Source organism: Phyllopteryx taeniolatus, chromosome 17 (genome assembly GCF_024500385.1).
Source record: "Phyllopteryx taeniolatus isolate TA_2022b chromosome 17, UOR_Ptae_1.2, whole genome shotgun sequence".
In the NCBI taxonomy this organism is placed as follows: domain Eukaryota; kingdom Metazoa; phylum Chordata; class Actinopteri; order Syngnathiformes; family Syngnathidae; genus Phyllopteryx; species Phyllopteryx taeniolatus.
In genome coordinates, this window is record NC_084518.1 from 15,962,472 (window position 1) to 15,981,809 (window position 19,338).

General features: G+C 42.8%; 1 protein-coding gene and 1 long non-coding RNA gene across 2 annotated transcripts; one reads left to right on the forward strand and one right to left on the reverse strand.

Moving 5' to 3' along the window:
* The first annotated feature begins 3 nt into the window (after positions 1–3).
* Positions 4–19,161, forward strand: arhgap42a (Rho GTPase activating protein 42a). Its single transcript, XM_061752236.1, has 25 exons — positions 4–296; positions 1,192–1,556; positions 2,557–2,652; positions 3,769–3,830; positions 5,919–5,990; positions 10,047–10,148; positions 10,226–10,336; positions 11,752–11,856; positions 12,352–12,481; positions 12,553–12,653; positions 13,369–13,478; positions 13,543–13,621; positions 13,702–13,741; positions 13,844–13,906; positions 14,098–14,172; positions 14,279–14,363; positions 14,598–14,656; positions 14,717–14,822; positions 16,255–16,414; positions 16,484–16,634; positions 16,794–17,363; positions 17,624–17,777; positions 17,916–17,993; positions 18,080–18,159; positions 18,407–19,161. Exons 1-25 carry the CDS (start codon positions 127–129, stop codon positions 18,493–18,495), a joined length of 3,213 nt encoding a protein of 1,070 aa, XP_061608220.1. The 5' UTR covers positions 4–126; the 3' UTR covers positions 18,496–19,161.
* On the reverse strand, positions 348–3,740 carry LOC133467421 (uncharacterized). Its single transcript, XR_009785222.1, has 3 exons — positions 3,073–3,740; positions 1,328–1,486; positions 348–1,194 (listed from the first exon to the last, which is right to left on the reverse strand). It is a non-coding gene; the product is annotated as an uncharacterized LOC133467421 (long non-coding RNA).
* Positions 19,162–19,338: the final 177 nt, after the last annotated feature.

Consider the following 19,338-nt stretch of genomic DNA (forward strand, 5'->3'; position numbering starts at 1 on the left):
CTATGACAGCTGTAGGGTAGTGTAGGACAGTATAGTGTAGTTGCGAGTCAGGAAAACATTTAGCAGTTTCCTCAGAGGCTTTGGCCGTCAGTCAGTAATTTCTTTCTTTGCCTCTGAGGAGATGGCATGGATCCAGGCTCAGTTTATTTATTTACCACAAGACCTGTTCCTGCCTGTCGTATTTCTCTAGCCTATCAGTTTAAAAAAAAAAAAAAAATTCTTGAGTTTGCATGGAAAATGGCTGGTTTTGGACTAACAACAGTTCGTGTGTTGTACTTGACATCTACAATTACAGGGTACATGTTTGTGTTATGTGTGAGGTGGACTTTGACCAATATTGCAGTGAGTACACTGACATGTGACATTTTATTGAAAGATAATACGATATCAGAGCAAACACATGTCATGTTACTGTTTTTACACTCATAACATTTCACGATGATGATGATGATACATTTAGTCGGAATTAGATAGACAGCATTATATTACAACTATGGGAATCTAACAGGACTTAGCAGTACTTGGGCTACTAGTTCCCAAAGCTACATGGACAACTACTATTACTGTGAAGTGATCTACTACTGCAATACTATTTCTGCTACAACTTTTACCACCACACCTAATATTACTCTGAGTAAAATGAATACTTTTACTATCACCACAACTACAACATTCAGCCCTACAACTAACATTACTACAACTTGTAATTTTAGTACTACAACTAATACTAGTATTGTACTTCCCAGTACTCAAAATGACTAATAATTGTATTACTAGTAGTAGTAGTAGCTAGTATTTTTCATATAATAGTGAGTAGTGGAGCAAGAGGGAATTGTAGTAGTCGTTTCCATATAATAGTTAGGCGTGAGTAGTGGCAGTTGTAGTAGTTTCCGTAACATAGCGAAAAGTGGTAGTGGTGTGTATTTTGCTCAAATTTCACCGGGCGCCAGCAGGAGTCTCTCGTCCCCATAGTAACCAGCCGCCCTCCACCAGAGGCTCCTTTAGCTAGCAGCGTCACATTCTTTGCCAAGCGATTCTTCTTTGAATGATTTTTCACCAAAGTTGCAACCTGCGCCTCCCTCACACTTCCAGCATCTGCTAAGTTGTGAGCGAGGAAGCCTGTTAGAGCTTCCGCCACCGGAGTTTGTCGTTCATTTCCATTTTTTTTGTTTTTTTTTGTTTTGTTTTCAGGGTCTGTCAACGCCGCTCGAGTGTCCGGAAGTGGCGAGCGGAGCGAGGAGGGAGAGGAAAGAAGAAAAGAAAAAAAAGCGGAGAAAGGCATGAAAAAAAGGGTCAAGCGCAGCACAATTCTTACCCGAGCACTCACAGCTATCCTCGGCGCAGTCTCGACCGGCGTCCTTTTCGGCGTAGTTTGTTTCGCGTCGCCGTCCGTTTAGCCAGGATGGGTCTGCCGACGCTGGAGTTCAGCGACTCGTTCGTGGACAGTCCCGAGTTCCGAGAGAGGCTCCAGTGCCATGAGATCGAGCTGGAGAGAACCAACAGGTTTATCAAAGACCTCATCAAGGATGGAAGCATGCTCATATCGGCCCTCAGAAGTAAGATTTAGCCACAATAAACTGCATCGTATACGATTTGGATTTCTTCAAAGCCTATTAACAGCCGTGCCGACGTTTACCGTCTCTTCTCTTTTACATTGTCATTACATTGTCTTTTTTATTATAATTATTATCATAATGCTGTTTAATTGAAACGATGTTTTTCAGTATGTGGAAGGGGGGCCACTGGTGGTACCAGCGAAACCGTCGTGGTCCGTGAATGGATTTTTACAACACTGCCTCAAATTGTAATACTCAAATAATACTTCAACTTTCTCCAGTTAATTTTACGATAACTACTTTTGCTTTTAAGTGCTTCGTCAAATTCTACTTTTACTGCAGTTAAAACTGGCACATTTAGTACTGCAACTAATAGTACTACTTTTGCTATAGCTACTACTTATACTTTTAGTACTGCTACAAGAACTTCTACTTTTACTTATAAGATATCGTAGTGCTGACATAACAACTGATTTTACTACTTTTACTATCGACCCAAGTAGTACTTTTAGTAGTATTGTACTTTTTTTTATTACTAGAATATATATACGACTCTTTTACTACAACTACAGCGTTTATATATTTAGAACTACAACTAATACTACTTTTACTTTTGGTACAACAGTCAATATTACAACTTTTAAAATAGCCACACCACAACTGCTATGTTTAATATTAAAATGTTCTTTCTGCTTTCACCGTAGCTATTACTTTGATTTCAAATACTACAACCAATGCTACTACTTTTACTGTAGCCACAACTACAGCTTTTAGTACAAGAACTAATACTGATTGCTGGCACAACTACAACTAACACCTCTACTTTTAGTGCTACAAGTGATTGTTGTTCAACTGCCGCATACTGTAAGTTATTTTACCCGCAAAAGAAGAAAGAAGACAATTCCAGGGGCCCTCCATTCAGTAGTTGAAGTTTTCCTATCGGAGGTGATGAGAGATGTTGCTAATATGGTGGCGGCCCTGTTTGTTGTGCTGCTGTCAGGCCTTTCTCAGGCGGTGCAGCGTTTCTCTCAGTCGCTGCAGGAGTTCCAGTTCGAGTGCATCGGAGACGCGGAGACCGACGACGAGATCAATATCGGTGGGTCTGACTCCATCGCGTGTGTTCATTTCGTCAGCTTTACAGATGCCACATCTACTCCGCAGGCAGTGTGTCTACCTCGATATATGTGTCGGATGTCATATTGAAAATAATTTGCCAGGCTTGAAACCTTAATGTGAAAACCAAACCTGACACTCTAACCCTGACTTTAAACTCTAATTTAAAAGTGTAACCCCTTCTTTAAACCCTAATTTGAAACCTTACTCCTAGTTTGAAACCCTAACCCTTCGCTTCACTTCGCGCCTGCTAGCACACCGGAAAGAACAAAGCGGAAATGACACATTTTACTGAGCAATGGGCAAAGTGCCGGAGCACGGTTCCTTGTCTCCCGTTTGTAAAAAGCTAACTAAACATATTATTGTATGTTTCTGTAGCAGAAAATAATCATACAATAATTACCTTTTCCAAAGAATCCGTCTTTTCTCCGTACCTGCTAGCCTTCAAAACGGAATAAAAGCGTTTTAGAATCACATGGTGCAGAGGTGGGGGCTAGGCATCGCCTACATCATATCAAAGCGACGGCTTGTTGTTGTAATGCAGAATTCCAGTTTAGGAGGTGACAGAGGCTACGCACTGCACTTAAATGCTCAAATAGTGTATAATGTTACAGCGGCTTCAACTTTTTTTTTGAAAACCAGAACAGCATATTTGAAGTACAGTTTAGTTTTAGTATTTAACTTTAAAATACAACACATTTGCGTTGAATCATTTAGAACATGTTGTTTGAATTTATTTTGGTACCATTTATTTAGTTTTGTTTTATATGCAAAACATTTTTTATTGAATTTAAGTCTAGTTTTTTTTTACATTTTGCTATATTGAAACAGAGTGTTAATGTTCAAACTGCATAATGTGACAGTGGCTTACAAGAATATTAAATACACTAAAACCTCTGGCTCGTTTTTGATGAACACTTGGGCCTATTGCGCTACTTTTAATGTTGGTCTTTATAGATGTACTTGAGGTGGGACTTGGTATGCAAATATTTGGGAAACACCGTTAGAGCATTCGAAAGCCCCGCAGTTTCAGAACCGATCATAACGCAGCGTCGTTTCCATAGCGACACCCTGACATGTATTTGCACTCTGCTTGCAGCTCAGTCTCTGAAGGAGTTCTCTCAGCTGCTGAGCACCATGGAGGAGGAGAGAAAGCGTCTGGTGAGTAAGAAGCTCTCTTCACGCGGACCTCTGCGCATTTTGGTCCACCTGTTGTGTCTGGACCCGGACTTCCTGTTTGAGTCCAGCGTGAAAGGTTTTGTCTGGAACCATGACTGTTCGCTTGAGTTCCCTCCACACACACACACATTAGCTCACACACACTTCATCAACCTTTGTGTGTGTGTTTTAGTGTGCTACCTTCTCTACAGGATCCCCCTTTGTGTGTATGTGCGTGTGTGTGGGGCTTTTGTGAAAGTGTGCATGGTCTACTGGTCGAGGAACCATGTGGAATCTATTCCGACTATTCCCCAGTGAGAGCCGAGCCCCTCGCAGCCTGGGAAAGTCCATAAAAAAACGTGTGTGTGTGTGCGCGTTTGTGTGTGCATGTGCTTGCGGGTGTGTGTGTATTTAGTGTTCCACGCTGCACACGGCTCCATTTTCCACGGCTAACGTCGGGTATGGGCAGCCCGGTATTGAGTGGTTAACACATCTGCCTCACAGTTGTGGGATTCTGGGTTAGAATCCGGGTTCTTCCTGTGGCATAGCAGTGAAAGCGACACAAAGTGTTCCTTTCACACAGATGACCTCATGATGTGAAAGTTAAGATCGCGACATGTGACCGGAGAGTCATGTGGTCGTAAACACAAAGTCGAGTGTGGACAACGGCCATCTTCGCACAAAGCACATGCTCCTCGGGCATACCACAGACTCTCTTTTTATGGCTTTTACGACATCATCGCCCATTTTGGGTCCGATAAGTGCAAAGTGTCATGGATGGATCAGAAAGCCTGAAATCTAATTATTCTAGTTGTAAACACACAATTCTGTGTCGACCAATCAACACACATGTCTACTGAAATGATTAGCAATTAGCTACGTCAGCTATGTTAAATAGCGTGACATCATGGGGAGAGGGGGGGACTGGAATTTTACACTGTAAATGACAATGGTGGACATCTTCAGAAGTTTTTGGTCTTTGGGTCGCATTCTGGGAGTGACCATTTTCTGTCCACCAATCAACAAGCTGTCCTGTGTGTAGCCCAGCCGCTTTAAGGACCCTACTACTATGGCTCAAGGAGTTTGTTATTACCTACTGGTTCACAATTACAGGTGCATCTCAATAAATTAGAGTAAGAAAACTTGACAATGTGTTTCTGTAGTTCAATTCAAAAACTCATACTCACTACACAGCGCAAACTACAGTATTTTATGATTTTTTAAATGTTGATTATAGCTTACAGCTAACGAAAACCCACATTTTACCATCTCCAAGAAATAAGAGTTACATAAGAAACAGTAATGAGGTTGAAATTGGCCTTCTGAAAAGTACTTTTGTGTTGAATGAGTGTGTATAATTGATGAGTGTGTATAATTGATGAGTTTAACTTTTGGAATTGCAATGCCTATATACAATGAACTCTCCTTCTCCTACAGTCATTTGTTGAGATGCACCAGTAAACCTTACTAGTAAACTACTGTGCTGTACTAGGAACACATAATAGCCATGTGTCACCCACTAGTAGCCTCTTAGTAGCACCATGACAAGCCGGCGCTATCTTGGTGGTTTCAAATGCTTGAAAATAGCTTGAAAAAGGACATTTTGGGCATTTTCAACCCAAATTATCTTGTAAACCTGAAAAGAGGACATCAAAGATTATTTTTTTCTTTTTAAAAAATGATGGACGGTGACCTTTAAGATGGATATCAAGTATATCGAAAAAATGCTGAAAGGACTTTCCACATGTTATCATTCTCTCTACCAATTAATCCCAACGACTGTAATTGTTGGGTTCTGGTCACCGAGTTTAATGGAGCTAATTTTGGTTATGTCCATGAAATGCTAATTTTGCTACATTCCATGGCCATGCTATGACACTCCCATGATGACAAAGAAGCTTCTATGTCTAATTCTGACTGTGACAACTCTTCTCTGTTTGATTTATTTATTTATTTTTTAGCCTGTGAGCCGGCAGATAGTCTGGCTTTTAGCGGGAATTAGGCGTGTGTCACCGATGACCATGACATCTTACTTCGGTGTTGCGACATGTTCGCCTGACCGCTGTGGCGTTTTGTTTTTTCCTCCCGTAGATCCAAAATGCTGACGACGTGCTAATCTCGCCGCTGGAGAGGTTTCGTAAGGAGCAGATTGGAGCAGTGAAGGTGCTTTTTTTATTTGTAGTTAAAAAACTCACTCAGACGTCACCTCCTGTTGAATTTGAAAAACATGGAAAGAATGGATAGCCCGTGAAGCCAGTTTCACATAGATGGGTATGTGAAATTTGAAGCATGAAAAAGTCTCAAGAACCCATGCCTGAAATTGAAGAGGAAGTCAGCCATTTTGTTTGAAGGAGCCATTTTTAGGTTCATTTTGGACAGGGCCTGGGATAAATTATGATTTATCCCCCGAAGCCAGTTCCCCTTAGTAGCATGAATTTTGGTAGGCGTGGTTATCGTAAATTGACCCACAAAAAAAATCTCAAAAGACACAGAAAGTCTGCTTTTTTTAATGAAGCAGTCCTTTTTGGCTCATTTTGGGCAATTAATCCCAGTATTCGTATTATGCCTCGTATTTTAACAGGGTAATTTGCCTAAATGAGCCCTGAACAGAAACAGGTAGCCTAGACAGATTGGCGATGCTAATTTGCCAAGCTTTTTGGGCTGCGTTATCTATCGTGGGCGGAGCATGGCGTCACATGTTTGAAAACCATTGTGAGGATTCGCCATGAATTACAGGGGGTGAGGGAGTGTTCATTTAAAAAAAAAGAAATCAACCCCCAGACACCAGTATCATTTACCGATCGGCATGTCAGTCATAACAAGGCACCCAAAAAAACTCGTGGACCCATGCATGAAACTGAACAGGAAAACGGACATTTTGGTCTGAACCCAGGGGGAACTTTTTTTCTACCGTAGTTAAAGCCCCAATAAACTGGCCAAAAAATGTCTTGTAAATTTGAAACACCACAGAGAAGAGTATTGTTAACAAGCCTGGCAAATTTGAATGAATATAAAAATTGCAAAGTAAGTGAAATCAGGCTTCAAAATGGTCAAGAACTAAAACGTTCTTGCAGCTTCCAGACACTGGGCATGTCGCTGAATGCTCTGAAAAAAACCGCCCCGCGGAACTTTCAGGTGTGACTCAAATACGAGCCTTCTGTTTTGGCTCCTAAGCCGGAAACTTCCCAGCGATGCACATTGCACACACGCTCATGGGCTGGCTGCTGAGAGGCACTTTGTGGTGGCCAGGCAGCTTCTGAGCCCCGGCGTAATGACCGGCAGCCACGACGGGACAGTTTTCCCTCCTTTGTTTCTATTAAAAGTCAGAGGGCTGCTGTAGCCCCTCGAGATTTCACCATATGTGGCTACAGCAGTGGATGATTTATTTCTCTACTCCTTCTCACCCCGCAATGTCGCGGTCGGCAACTGCGAGGCTGACGGACCTAAGGCCCTTGCGCTGGCGTCGGGCCGCCGGGTCAGCGGAGCCGTCCGCCTGCTCGTCACGTGCCGCGTGTGGGGGCAACACCACGGCAGAGACACTGTAGCCTAAATGACACAAACGACATTACACTTCAGAGAAGATGTATTTTTTCGAGTTGGAGGCGTACTTTGATTGCTAACTGTACGCTGTAGTGGTAGAACTAGGCCAAGTTATTATGAATAAGGAAGTGGCAATTACGCCGAATGGCCACTGCATGGAATAGCCTTTGGTAAATATGTAGTGGGGGAGGGGCGACTCATGCTGTTCCCTGGTTGCGTTAGAGCGGACGCGTTTTAGCCCCACCATAAAATCTGGACAACTGAGATGGTGAAAAAGGGTTTAATGCTGTATCTCAACAATTCAGTTCTGAATAGTTCTCAGTCTTATACGTTTTCAGCACTTATCTTCAAGCACATTTAATGTATATATATAAAAAAAAAAAAAAAGACTTTACTTGGTCTTTAATCAAAATTAAAATCCTTGCGCATTTGTTTATGTCTGATTCGTTATTTAGAGCATTAGGGGTCGGTCCTGAAGCGGCTCAGTCCCAGTCTTGAGTGTATGGCTTTTTCAGATAAACCATAAATGTGTCAGGACGGAGGTCATGGGAACGGAAGCTGGGAGGCGCGTCACAGACTTGAAGCGAGGCGGCGTAAACATGGCCCGGGTCTGGTTTCAGCGGGGGTCCTCTGATTCACATTATCCTCTCTGCAGTCTGCATAGAAGCAGATGACTAGCAGCCACCGTATATGACATCCCCTTGGGGCCTTGCTCAGATATTGAACAATAATCTATGAGTTTAAATAAACTGTTGCCAAATTGAGATAGAAACGTACTAACCCGACCTTTTACCTCGGAGAGCCCAGCCATCTTGTGTCAAACCTCGGCCATATTGTGTCAACACAGGTGTCATTCAAAAATAGAGCTCTTGGAACAGCAATAAAAACAGTAATCTTTAAAGTTTTGAAGAAACTGAGACAGGTAATCTGTACCCACTGGCACTACAAAAGCCATCTTGTGTCAAGACGAGCCTCGGTAACCTCAGGCCTCAAAATCAATAGTGTTCTCGCTGAGAGACATAGAACAGAGATACATAAGGTCCTTGCTCAGGCATAGAACTAGGAGGGTAGAAACCATTTATCAAATACAGTCATTTGAATAATAAAATTTTTAAAAAGCCTAAGCAAAATATCTGTCTTGAAGCTTCGCAGGGAACATTTTTCCACACTGACTAATGTTACTGCTGACTTATGGATTGCTTGCATGTAGAAATAAGTTGTGGTGATGTCGGTGAGCCAGAAGGAAAGAGTGCGTAAAAGACAGAGGATGTCCAAAGTTTATCATTTCACACTTTAAAAAGAAGATGGTGTGCAATGTGTCTACTGCAAAGCAGAACTAACGAATGTACCGCAAAACAGAACGTCTACGATCGGCAACACAAGGTATCGATGTTAGATAATTCAGTATGTACTACCACCGCTAGTTAGAATGTATTGTAATACCCCCACTAGTGGTCAAGGATAGACACAGCCGCCGGTGCACTTTGATTGGTTTATTGAACGAATAGTAACAAAATAAACACATACTGTAATAAGGACATTCATACACTAGCTTCTACAGCCACAACTGACGCCCAGGCACTCACTTAACACACAGATTGGCTAATGGCTAGCCAGTTAACAGCTGGCTGCTAACTTGAGCTCACAACAGCCAACTCTACACTCTCATTTGCTGACTCATACGTCACTCGCATGGCCAGGCCCCGCTTATTAAAGCCACACACACTCAAAGTCAAAGATATTATACTGTGGATTGTGAACATTTTGTTGTTTAATGATGCAAAATAATTTTTTTGCCTCAATTTCTGAATAGTCAGTTCTAAAAGTATTCGATAGCTGCAGCTCTACAAAAAAACAAGCACTGGGAGTTTGAAGACATTTGGACAAGTGAATCGACCAAAACGAAACATGTACCTACTGGTCTAACTGTTTAACTACTTTTTGCCAATTATCCAAAATATATATATATATTTTTGCCCAGATGAATAAAAATAGCCACGTTCAGACTGTTCCTCTTCAGTTATGTCCGCCATCTCATGTTGGGTGCCATTTATAAAATGATCAGGGTTCTTGCTCAGATGTCATTTATTGCCAGGATTAATAGAAATCTGGCGGGTAAAAGAGAATGAACAATACACTGATCTTAGCTTTTGTCCCACAATTACCTCAGCCATCTCGTGTTAAAGGAAGTGCCATGTCAAATATAAATAAGTATTTTCCTCAGATGTCATTCGAAATCACTAGTTTTCTTGCCAGGATGAATTGGAATAGTCATTGAACATTTCCCTTTCTGGAAGTAAAAAGAGGTGACCATGAATTGTACTGATCTTAGCTTTTGACCCATAATTCCAGTACCTCGGCCATCTCATGTTAGGTTCCATTTAAAAATAAGTAGGGTTCTTTCTTAGATCTAGAACAACAACACTGCAAATGGTGTGCTATGAAGATGTGTAGCTAGGGCCTGAAAAAAAATGCACTCTTGTGTGCTGCTTGTAGAATGTAGCACCACCATGCAAGTCACAGCTGGACTCAAACATCTCAGCCTCGTCATTTTTGATTAATTCTGTTTAAGCAGTGTGGCTAAATATTGACGCTTGTCGGGAACAGGAATGTAGCATGGACAATGTCATCTTTTGCTTGCATTTTTGTAGCATCTTATTGTCCGTTTGTCTCACGTAGGAGGGCAAGAAGCAGTTTGACAAGGAGACGGAACGGTACTACTCTGTGTTGGAGAAACACCTTAGCCTGTCCTCCAAGAAGAAAGAATCGCAGCTACATGAGGTAACACACGCACACAAACACTTCCTAACACGCACACACACACACACAGATCTCTGATTGCATTGTTACTGTCGCAGGCTGACTCGCAGATGAGCAAAGATCGGCAGGTGTTTAACGACGCCTCACTGCAGTACGTCTTCAAGATCCAGGAGGTGCAGGAGAGGAAGAAGTTTGAGTTTGTGGAGCCGGTGAGGACACACAAATAAAACAAACAGTAATTATAGTAAAAATGTCCTTTGTTTTCGTCTTTGTCAATTAATTCCATACTTGGGCTTTTTGGGCTGATTTTAAATGTGCTTATTTTGGCTCTGCCAGTTTTACAACACCTGAACAGCCGTACGGCACCTCGACGTCTGACTGTGACGTGAAATGTTGACAATTTGGCCTGATGTGTAAGAAGAGAGACTAGCATGATGTGGACGAGGAATGGCTGGCGGATGAAATACAGTATGTCGATATGTGTCGAATACCTCTCCGGGAGAATTACACCCACAAATCTGAAAGTCCACTTGAGAAGTTGCCAGATTTGCACAAGAAGTCTAACTGCACCCCTCCTCCGAAAGTGAAGCTAAATCCAGACCAGGCTCCTCAGGGAAGGAAAGCAAGACTGACATATCTGTACTGGACATGAGTACTATTTGCGATGACAACTATTATAACCTTGCTATGAACTTGTGGTGACGATTGACTCGAGGAACTCCGTGTAGGTTGAACAAACAGATGTCGTGGAAGTATTTTGGAGCCTATTCCAGCAAGATATCGACTGCACATGCACCAACACCTGTCCAATGGATCAGTTGTTAACGTGTTTATATGAGTTGATAAGATGAACGTTACATGGATCGACCAATACTCTGATGAAGGGGGAAGGTCCAGGGAACTTGTGAAGATGAAATGAGGAGAAGTCGTGGAAAGGCTTTTGGAGCCTTTTCTAGCAAGATACTGACTTCCAACTGTAAAAGCACCAACTCATGTCCACATAATTGTACATGATGTGAATGTTGCATTAAACGTAGCATGGGTCAACCAATACTCCGAAGAATGGGCAAGGAACTCCCAAGGAACTCATTGAAGAGCAAAGAAGACGTTGTGGAAAGTCTTTTGGCACAATTCCGAGCAAGATACCAACATCCAACTGCAAAAACACCAACTCCTGTCTAAAGGATCAGTTGTTTGTATAAGTTGACTATGTGAATGTAGCATGAAAAGATTGTAAACTGAATGTTCCCTCTGGGGGACAATTATACATTCTCTTTATCTTTATCTCATGTAATGACTCTTTAAAAGGGTCCTCTATGTCATCGCATCACATTGCTTGTGAACATAAGTATCATTATGATCACAAGAGGAGCGCCCAAAAAAAAACAGCTGCCAAACACTCTGTTTTGGCTGGCGATAAACATGTTTTGAATGATCTATATCAGTGAAGGCCAATTCCTGTTTCGGCCGCCCGCTTCCTGTGTGGTGATTTCTTCAGCTGGCAAGGGAGCGAAAATCTGTTGTGAACGTAAACAAGAACAGTGACCCAAACAAGCAGCCTACGGGCTTTTTGTTTTGTTTGCTGTTGTAATGATCAATCTACGTTTGTTGTTGTGCTCTTCAGCTGCTGGCTTTCCTGCAAGGCTTGCTGACATTCTACCACGAAGGCTACGAGCTGGCAAGCGAGTTTGAGCCCTACAAACAGCAGCTGCAGTTCAACCTGCAGAATGTAAGTTAAACACCTGCTTCTTCATCATAAAGTACACTACAGTGAACCCTCACTATTTACCAAGCGGTGATGCAAATAGCATAAATCCATGAATAATAGAGACCCTCCCCCCAAAATGTTTTAAATTGCTTGATAAGATTCTTAAAATAAGATCTTGCATCTTAAAACAAGTCTTTTTGTCTCGCTGAAAATTTTGGGGAAAAGATGATCAACGTCGCCATTGCGATGCTTCAAACAGGATCTGGCCACTGTCATCGGCATTTTGCAACAGAGATACAGAGAGACTGGAAGAGTCACAGAGAGACATAGAAGTGGACCTCCTTGGAAATGTATTGGTCAATTCATGGATTAAACACCTGTTGTGAATTTTGCCCTTCAGCTCTTTGTTAGAGAACAGAAAGTCGTGCAAAAAAGTACTGAAACATTGAACATTGGGTGTGCATTTAAAAGTTCCATAATGAGCATAAAGAGTCATTGTTTTTGTGGCTCTTTTAGGCCCGGAATAACTTTGAAAGCACGCGAGCTGAAGTGGAGCGGCTGATGAAGAGGATTCGTTCGGCCGAGGAGGACTTCAAAGCCCCTGGTTGCTTCACCATGGAGGGCTACCTTTACATACAGGAGAAACGTGAGCCAAACCAAACGATGACCTCCCACTTGCAGCCAAAATGGCATCCTGGATGTAGTGTGTCCTTTCAGGTCCGTTGGGAAGCGTGTGGACTAGATACTACTGTACGTATGAGAAGAGCTCCAAGATGTTCACCATGAGCAACACTGAAGCCCGACCGGCCAGCAGACAGGTGAACTGCCGTCCATTTTTATGGATTTGTTAGTTTTTAGGCTGTACTAATGTGAGTCGTTCTGTTTATTTCTCATGTGCAACGTGGCATTTATCACGAGCAACTGGCAAAAAGAGTGATTGCAGTAAATATATCATCATACAGCGATACCTTGAGATATGAGTGACCCAACTTATGATTTTGTTGAGATACGAGCTGTTGTCGGATGTTTTTTATGCTTTGGTTTGTGTCCTCTGTAACTCCTAACCCCAAAAATAACAATAATAAGAAAGATAATATAACAACACTCACAGGCATATACTCTTTATCCTCTGAGAAGAATGACTACTATTACTGCGGCCTACTGGGCAATAGTGACCGTCTCCTTCATGTATATCCGTATTGTCCGTATTGTACTAGATCCAGGTGCCCAAGGTGCGCACGCCAGAAGGAGCAGAACAATGTTCATTGAATTGAAGCAAAAAATTGGGCAAAATCTGTTTGATTCTTGTAAATGATTGTCATTACTGTATGTTTTTATAAAATACAATTTTAAAATAGAGTGCTATTTTTCTTATCAAATAGCACTTTGTTGGTGTTTTTTTTGGGGGGTGGGCTGTAACCGATTAATGGCATTTTCATTCATAGCAATGCATCTGCATGGTGCCAGTTGTTACGAATGACTGGCAAGTAATGATCGGATGACGGTAACTGTGCGACACATTTACATTTATAGAACGGCGTGCTGAACGGGACCCCAGAAATGTTCAAACTTCGCTCGTGCGTGCGAAGAAAGACCGACTCCATCGACAAGCGCTTCTGCTTTGACATCGAAGTGGTGGAGAGGTAACAGAACCATACTAGTCAATAGCGACTATGTATTGTCAACTCTCCTTTTCCCTTTTTGCAGACACGGCGTCATCACTCTCCAAGCCCTCTCAGAGGCCAACAGGCGATTGTGGATGGAGGCCATGGATGGGAAAGAACCTGTACGAGTCATTGTTTCACTTTGTGTGCTTTTTTTCCTTCTATTTATTGATAATGTGTTGACATGTTTGTGGCTCCTCAGATCTACACTCTGCCGTCGCTACTCAGCAAGAAGGAAGAGAGTAAGAAACCAGATTTCTCAGTTCAAGGGCTGCCAGTTTACATACTTTTTGTGTCAAAAGGGCTTTTTTTAATTTGTGTTTTTTTTTTTTTTTTTTTTACAGCGTTCCTCAACGAGACAGGCTTCAGCTTTGTGAGGAACTGCATCGAGCTGGTAGAAACCAGAGGTATTGAATGAGGAGAAAGATTTCACAGAGTTAAAAAAAAAAAAAAAAAAAAAACATGCACAGCCACACTCAGTTATTCACAACCACCACCACTGTGCACAATAAAAATAAACAGCACGACTAGAAATAATCCAGATGTACATTACGCATTAAATTAACAAGTACTAAATCCTGTTTAAATGTGTGCACAGGCCTCAACACTTTGGGCCTGTACCGGACCGGGGGAGTCAACTCTAAGGTTCAGCGGCTGATGACGAGCGTGTTTGGTAAGAAGGGGGCTCGGTCTGATGTTATTTCCCGCTCTCGTGATGACAATGACGATGATGTTGATGATGATGCATGATGCATCATCATGAAATGCTTTTCCTGCAGCCTCCACTTCTGCTTCAGATGTGCGGCTTGACGCAGACGCTTGGGACAACAAGACCATCACCAGCGGACTGAAAAATTATTTTAGGTAACATTGCATATGCAGTGGCTGTTTATGTAGCACATTTAATTAAAACAATCTTATACGCCTGTAATGTACTACATTGACATCTTATTTAATTGTTTATGTACCATTTATATCATATTTAATGTCTATACACTGCTAATGTACCATATTTATATCTAATTTTCTGTGCACCATATTATATTAAATGTGTATACACCAGTGCTGTGAATAATGGGTCATCATGTGTACACACAGGTGCTTGGCAGAACCCGTGCTGACGTACAGACTGCACAAGGAATTCATCAAGGCTGCAAGTAAGTTGGCCTCTAAACAACAATATACACACACATATTTATTATTTTATTTTCTCACAGAGTACGATGACCAGAAGCATCGCGTGAGGGCAATCCATGCGCTGGTCCACAAGCTACCGGAGAGAAATCGAACCATGCTGGACCTCCTGACGAATCACCTCCTCAGGTTTGTACACAGGAGCATACACACAAACGTCTACCAAGGCTAGACGATCCTAACACGTGAGGTGAAATAATACTCCAGTCCTGTGGGTGGCAGTACTGCACATTAAGTGCTAACCACCAAAAACAGCAATGTTTTTTGTTTTGTTTTTAATAGTAGCTCTATCTGCTAGATTGGCTGGGTCACTGCATCACAGTTTTTGCAAGCACACCCCAAAAAACGTCACTCAGTAGCACCCATTGGATAATTAAAAAAATAATAAAAATAAGCCTCCAACACCAGTGTCACTGATTAGCATGAAATTGGGTGGACTTGTCTACCAATTTTGACAAGAAAGGTTGGTGTGAGTACCTGTTCCTAAAAGAAACTGCCACTAGCTTCTCTAATCAACACCATATTGGGTGGGCATGTCCATTATGGACATGGTATTATTAAGTACCCATGCCTGAAATTGAACAGGAAGTCAGCCATTTTGGTTTAACGTTGCCATTCTGAATAAATTTCATGGTTGAATGAGCCCTAACTGGAAGCTGGACGCTAGATGTGGAACGACTTAAGAGTTTTTTGTAGTTGACACTAAGGTGATGATAGTCGAGTCGATGTCAGCTGATTGATGAAGTTTTTCTCAAATCACACATAAATGTTACAACAACAAAAAAATCGCTGGGCACTTAAACCCTCTACCTCACTCACACACCCCACCTCCCTACACGTTCATCCAATCACATTTATATATAGTTCCGGTACCATCGGAATTTATACTCCTCTAACGACAATTCATGTAACACAACAGGATTAACACAACGGGATCACTACTTTCTACAGTATATAAGAATAGTATGAAGTTTAAAACTAAATAAAAGAGAAGGCAACGGTTTTCAACAATGTATTTTAGCAAATCTTCAGCTGTGTGGTACAGGGGATGTTGTTACTTTATAAAATCCGACTTTCTTGTGCGGTCCCTGAATGTATCAGGGAGAGGTCCTGGCCAGAGCAGAGAGCAGACACACACGCAGACACACACACACACACGCAACCTGCAAGTGAGTTAAGACGCAAGGGGAGGACAATCTTTCTTTGACACATTAAGCGTTCATCTTGACAATAAACAGGTTATTAATCGACCGTGGCTTGCCACCATGTCATTCTGAAAGCAAATGCCACAGTGTATTGTGAGACCGTTTAGTGGTGAGAATTTATAGCTCGTCAAATAGGATTCGCTTAGACTTTTCAGCGAGCCGTCGGTTTTAAAAACAGTGTCAAAGTCGGCATGTTGATGAGTCAACTAATTGGGTCAACCCCTACTAGATCCTTCATTTAAGAAGCATGGTGTCACAATTTAGAATCATTTTGAGGATTTGTCATGAATAAGTGGTTTATCCAAGTGCTTGGTGGAGGTAATTAGTAGGCGTTTGTTTTGTTGTTTTGTATGCAGGGTGTCATCCCACTGCGCACAGAACCTGATGACGGTGTCCAACCTGGGCATGATCTTCGGTCCCACACTGATGAGGTCGCAGGAGGAGACGGTGGCCGCCATGATGAACATCAAGTTCCAAAATATCGTGGTGGAGATCATTATTGAGAACCACGACAAGGTACACAAACACAGTTACGTCAACCCAAAAACACACACGTTAACATTTTTTGTTGTGTTTGGCTGTCAGATATTTGGAGAGGCTCCTGACCTGTCGCTGCCATTACCTCCGGCGCCATCCTCTCGGGCAACCCCTCGGCGCAACAAGGCCATCTGTCTGTCGTCGGGGAAGAGAAAGGCCCGCCTCTACCCACCTGCTCTCTGCCTGGCAGACAACGACAGTGAGTGCTCAGCCGAGGTCGCAGACAGATAAGTGTACGATGTAACTGTTTTTTTCTGCTGTGTCTATTTGAGGGAGGCATTTATTTGTCATAAGTGGATGATCATCTATGATTTAAGAAAATAGGGTATTGATGTAAATATTTGTGTTCATGCCTTAGGCGACTCCTTCAGCAGCAGCAGCCCGGGCACTACCCCCATGGGCAGCCAGGAGTCACTGTCCTCGCACTCCTCGGAGAAGAACGGCGCGTCACAGACGTCTCCTTTGTCCTCACCTCCCGCCCAGCTCAGCTCCTCAACTCAAGTCCAACCGCCTCCTTCCTGTTCCTCCAACGGAGACGATAGAAAATGGGCGACAGACAAGGAGACGGCGCCCGTGGCATTGTCCGTGTCGTCATCGGTGCCGTCTCTTCACTCCGCGGCTGAGCGGACGGAATCCACGGTTTCCCTGTCCTCCGCCAAAGAGTCCAGATCTCTTTCCTCCTCATCCACCGTGCAGCTCTCCTCCTCCGGATCCCCGGCCAGGGAGGCTCGATCGGTTCCCAGAGCGTCGTCCGTCTCGTCGCTGAAGAGCGCCCAAGACAAGACGAAGGAATCTTCGTCGCCTCCTCCTCAGCAGCACCAGACAGCGGCGTACAGGACGGCCTCCTCATCTTCGTCCTCCTCTTCGTCCTTGTTCCCATACCCGCTGTCCACCTCATCCTCACTCACCTCTCTGCATATCTCAGAAGGTATGCAACATCCCAGGCTCACACTTGGAAAAGGTAGGTAGGTAGGTAGAATTTAATGATTGGTAGACAGGTAGGCCAGATGACAGTTGATTTGGTAGGTGGATGGTTAAACTGTGAGGTTGGTAGGTAGTTGTGTAGGAAGCCAATGAGGTAAGTAGGTGGATGGTAAACGTAGTTAGGTATGCAGGTTGGTAGATAGGTAAGGACACTTACACTATAAAAAGTATCTTTAACTCATGTGTCTTTGCTTGCTGTTCTAGACTACAGAAGCTGCCACGGCTCCGTGCAGAGTTTAGCGTCGCTGGATCCGCGAGAGGCCACACGGACGCGGAAGAACTCCCACCTACGACGAGGCACCAACGTCCTGACCGCACATTCCTCGTCCACTAACGGCTACCAGAGGCCTGGATCAGTGTAGGTATCCTAAGGGTGTACTCACACTTGGCAAGGTGGTGGTTATCATGAATGACTGTCTAGAGGAGTGGGTATGCCCTAAGTAGTGTTACCATGGCAACTCGGCTCACGGTGACAATATTTGTTTGTTTGTTCCAGGTTGTCCATCCAGGCACAAAAACACCAACGTGAAAGTTCTCTGTTCTCCTCGGCTTTGGACATTTGTACTTCCGGAAGGTTTGTGGAGTCTTGAATTCAAGTTATCACTTTGTAAGATGGCTAAAAAAAAGTAACTGCTTTTAACTTTTTTACTGGTCTCCAAGGGACGCGAAAGCTTTGTACTCCTGCGAGGCCGAGCACAGCCACGAGCTAAGCTTTCCACAGGGGGCACTCTTTTCAAATGGTAAGGAAAGACAGCTACAACATCAGAGAGACTGTTTTGGTTAGCAACTGCAGTGAATCACATACTGCTCGTTTCCTCCACCAAGGAGGCTTTCATTACAGTTTGTAAGCAAATTAGCAGCATTACTCACAAACCTGTTATCCTGGTTCTATGAAGCAGGTTTCTGGATCTCAATCACTTTTATTTACATGGTTGCACATTTTATTTGCTGTTGTTTAATTTTTTTTTTGGGGGGGGGGTCTTGCAGTGCATCCGTCGGTGGAACCGGGCTGGCTCCAGGCGACCTACCAGGGCAGGACGGGCCTCATACCCGAGAACTACATCACATACACCTGACTGTCTGTGATGGTATTCCTTCGCATACTCCTGAACGTCTGTGATGTCATCACTCCGCTGCCTGACTTGAAGAAATCCATGAAGCATATTTGGTTTATATTGAAACACGTAGCTGAAATCACTGAACAGTGCGTCTCGACTGATTCTCATGCATTTACTGAATTCGTCTCACTGCAGTGTTATGTTTTGTTTTACAATTAATTGTAATAATTTAAGTGTTTCTATTGGTCCGGAACACTGTCAATGTTCACACGTGGGATATGTGGAAGTGAACTGTTGTGTTGTCTTCCTACTGCTGCCTGACGTTTTTTCAAGTCCTAATAAAGGACTTGGACGTTCTTCATCAAGACTTTGTGGATTTTTTTTTTTTATCGTTGTCTTTATTTCGCTTGTGCATGGTGGCAGTGATTGATCTGTCCTCTGTATTTTTTTACTTTGTGGATTATTTCTACATCCTGTGATTGACAGTCATCCAGCCCACGGTGTACCCCACCTCTCACCCAAAGACCACTGGGATATGACACAGTTTACCCGTCACACAGAAGAGGATAAAGGCCATTCCACCGAATCAGTGCCGTTTGCTTATTGTAACTCTCTCAAAATAAACTTGAATTTCTGTCTTTTCAAAACTCGAAATCTGATAAAATGCCTAATGAACTACTCAAACTTTATGTCATTGTTTTATTGTGCTGAAACTCCTATTTGAGTAACGAGTGAGTTTTTAGCGTAGAATTAGCACTAAGCACATGACTGATCAAACAAAAAAATTATATGTTCAAAATAAACCAATAACATAAAAAATGTATTCCGGTAACAGGACTGAGACGGAATCTAAATGATGCA

What these genes read in the sequence shown, in the direction of transcription:
- arhgap42a (XM_061752236.1), top strand. Translation starts at nt 127, where the DNA reads ATGGATCCAGGCTCAGTTTATTTATTTACCACAAGACCTGTTCCTGCC. An exon ending in CCCGACCGGCCAGCAGACAG is followed by an intron (nt 12,654 to 13,368) that starts GTGAACTGCCGT and finishes TTACATTTATAG; the next exon opens with AACGGCGTGCTGAACGGGAC. An exon ending in GACATCGAAGTGGTGGAGAG is followed by an intron (nt 13,479 to 13,542) that starts GTAACAGAACCA and finishes CCCTTTTTGCAG; the next exon opens with ACACGGCGTCATCACTCTCC.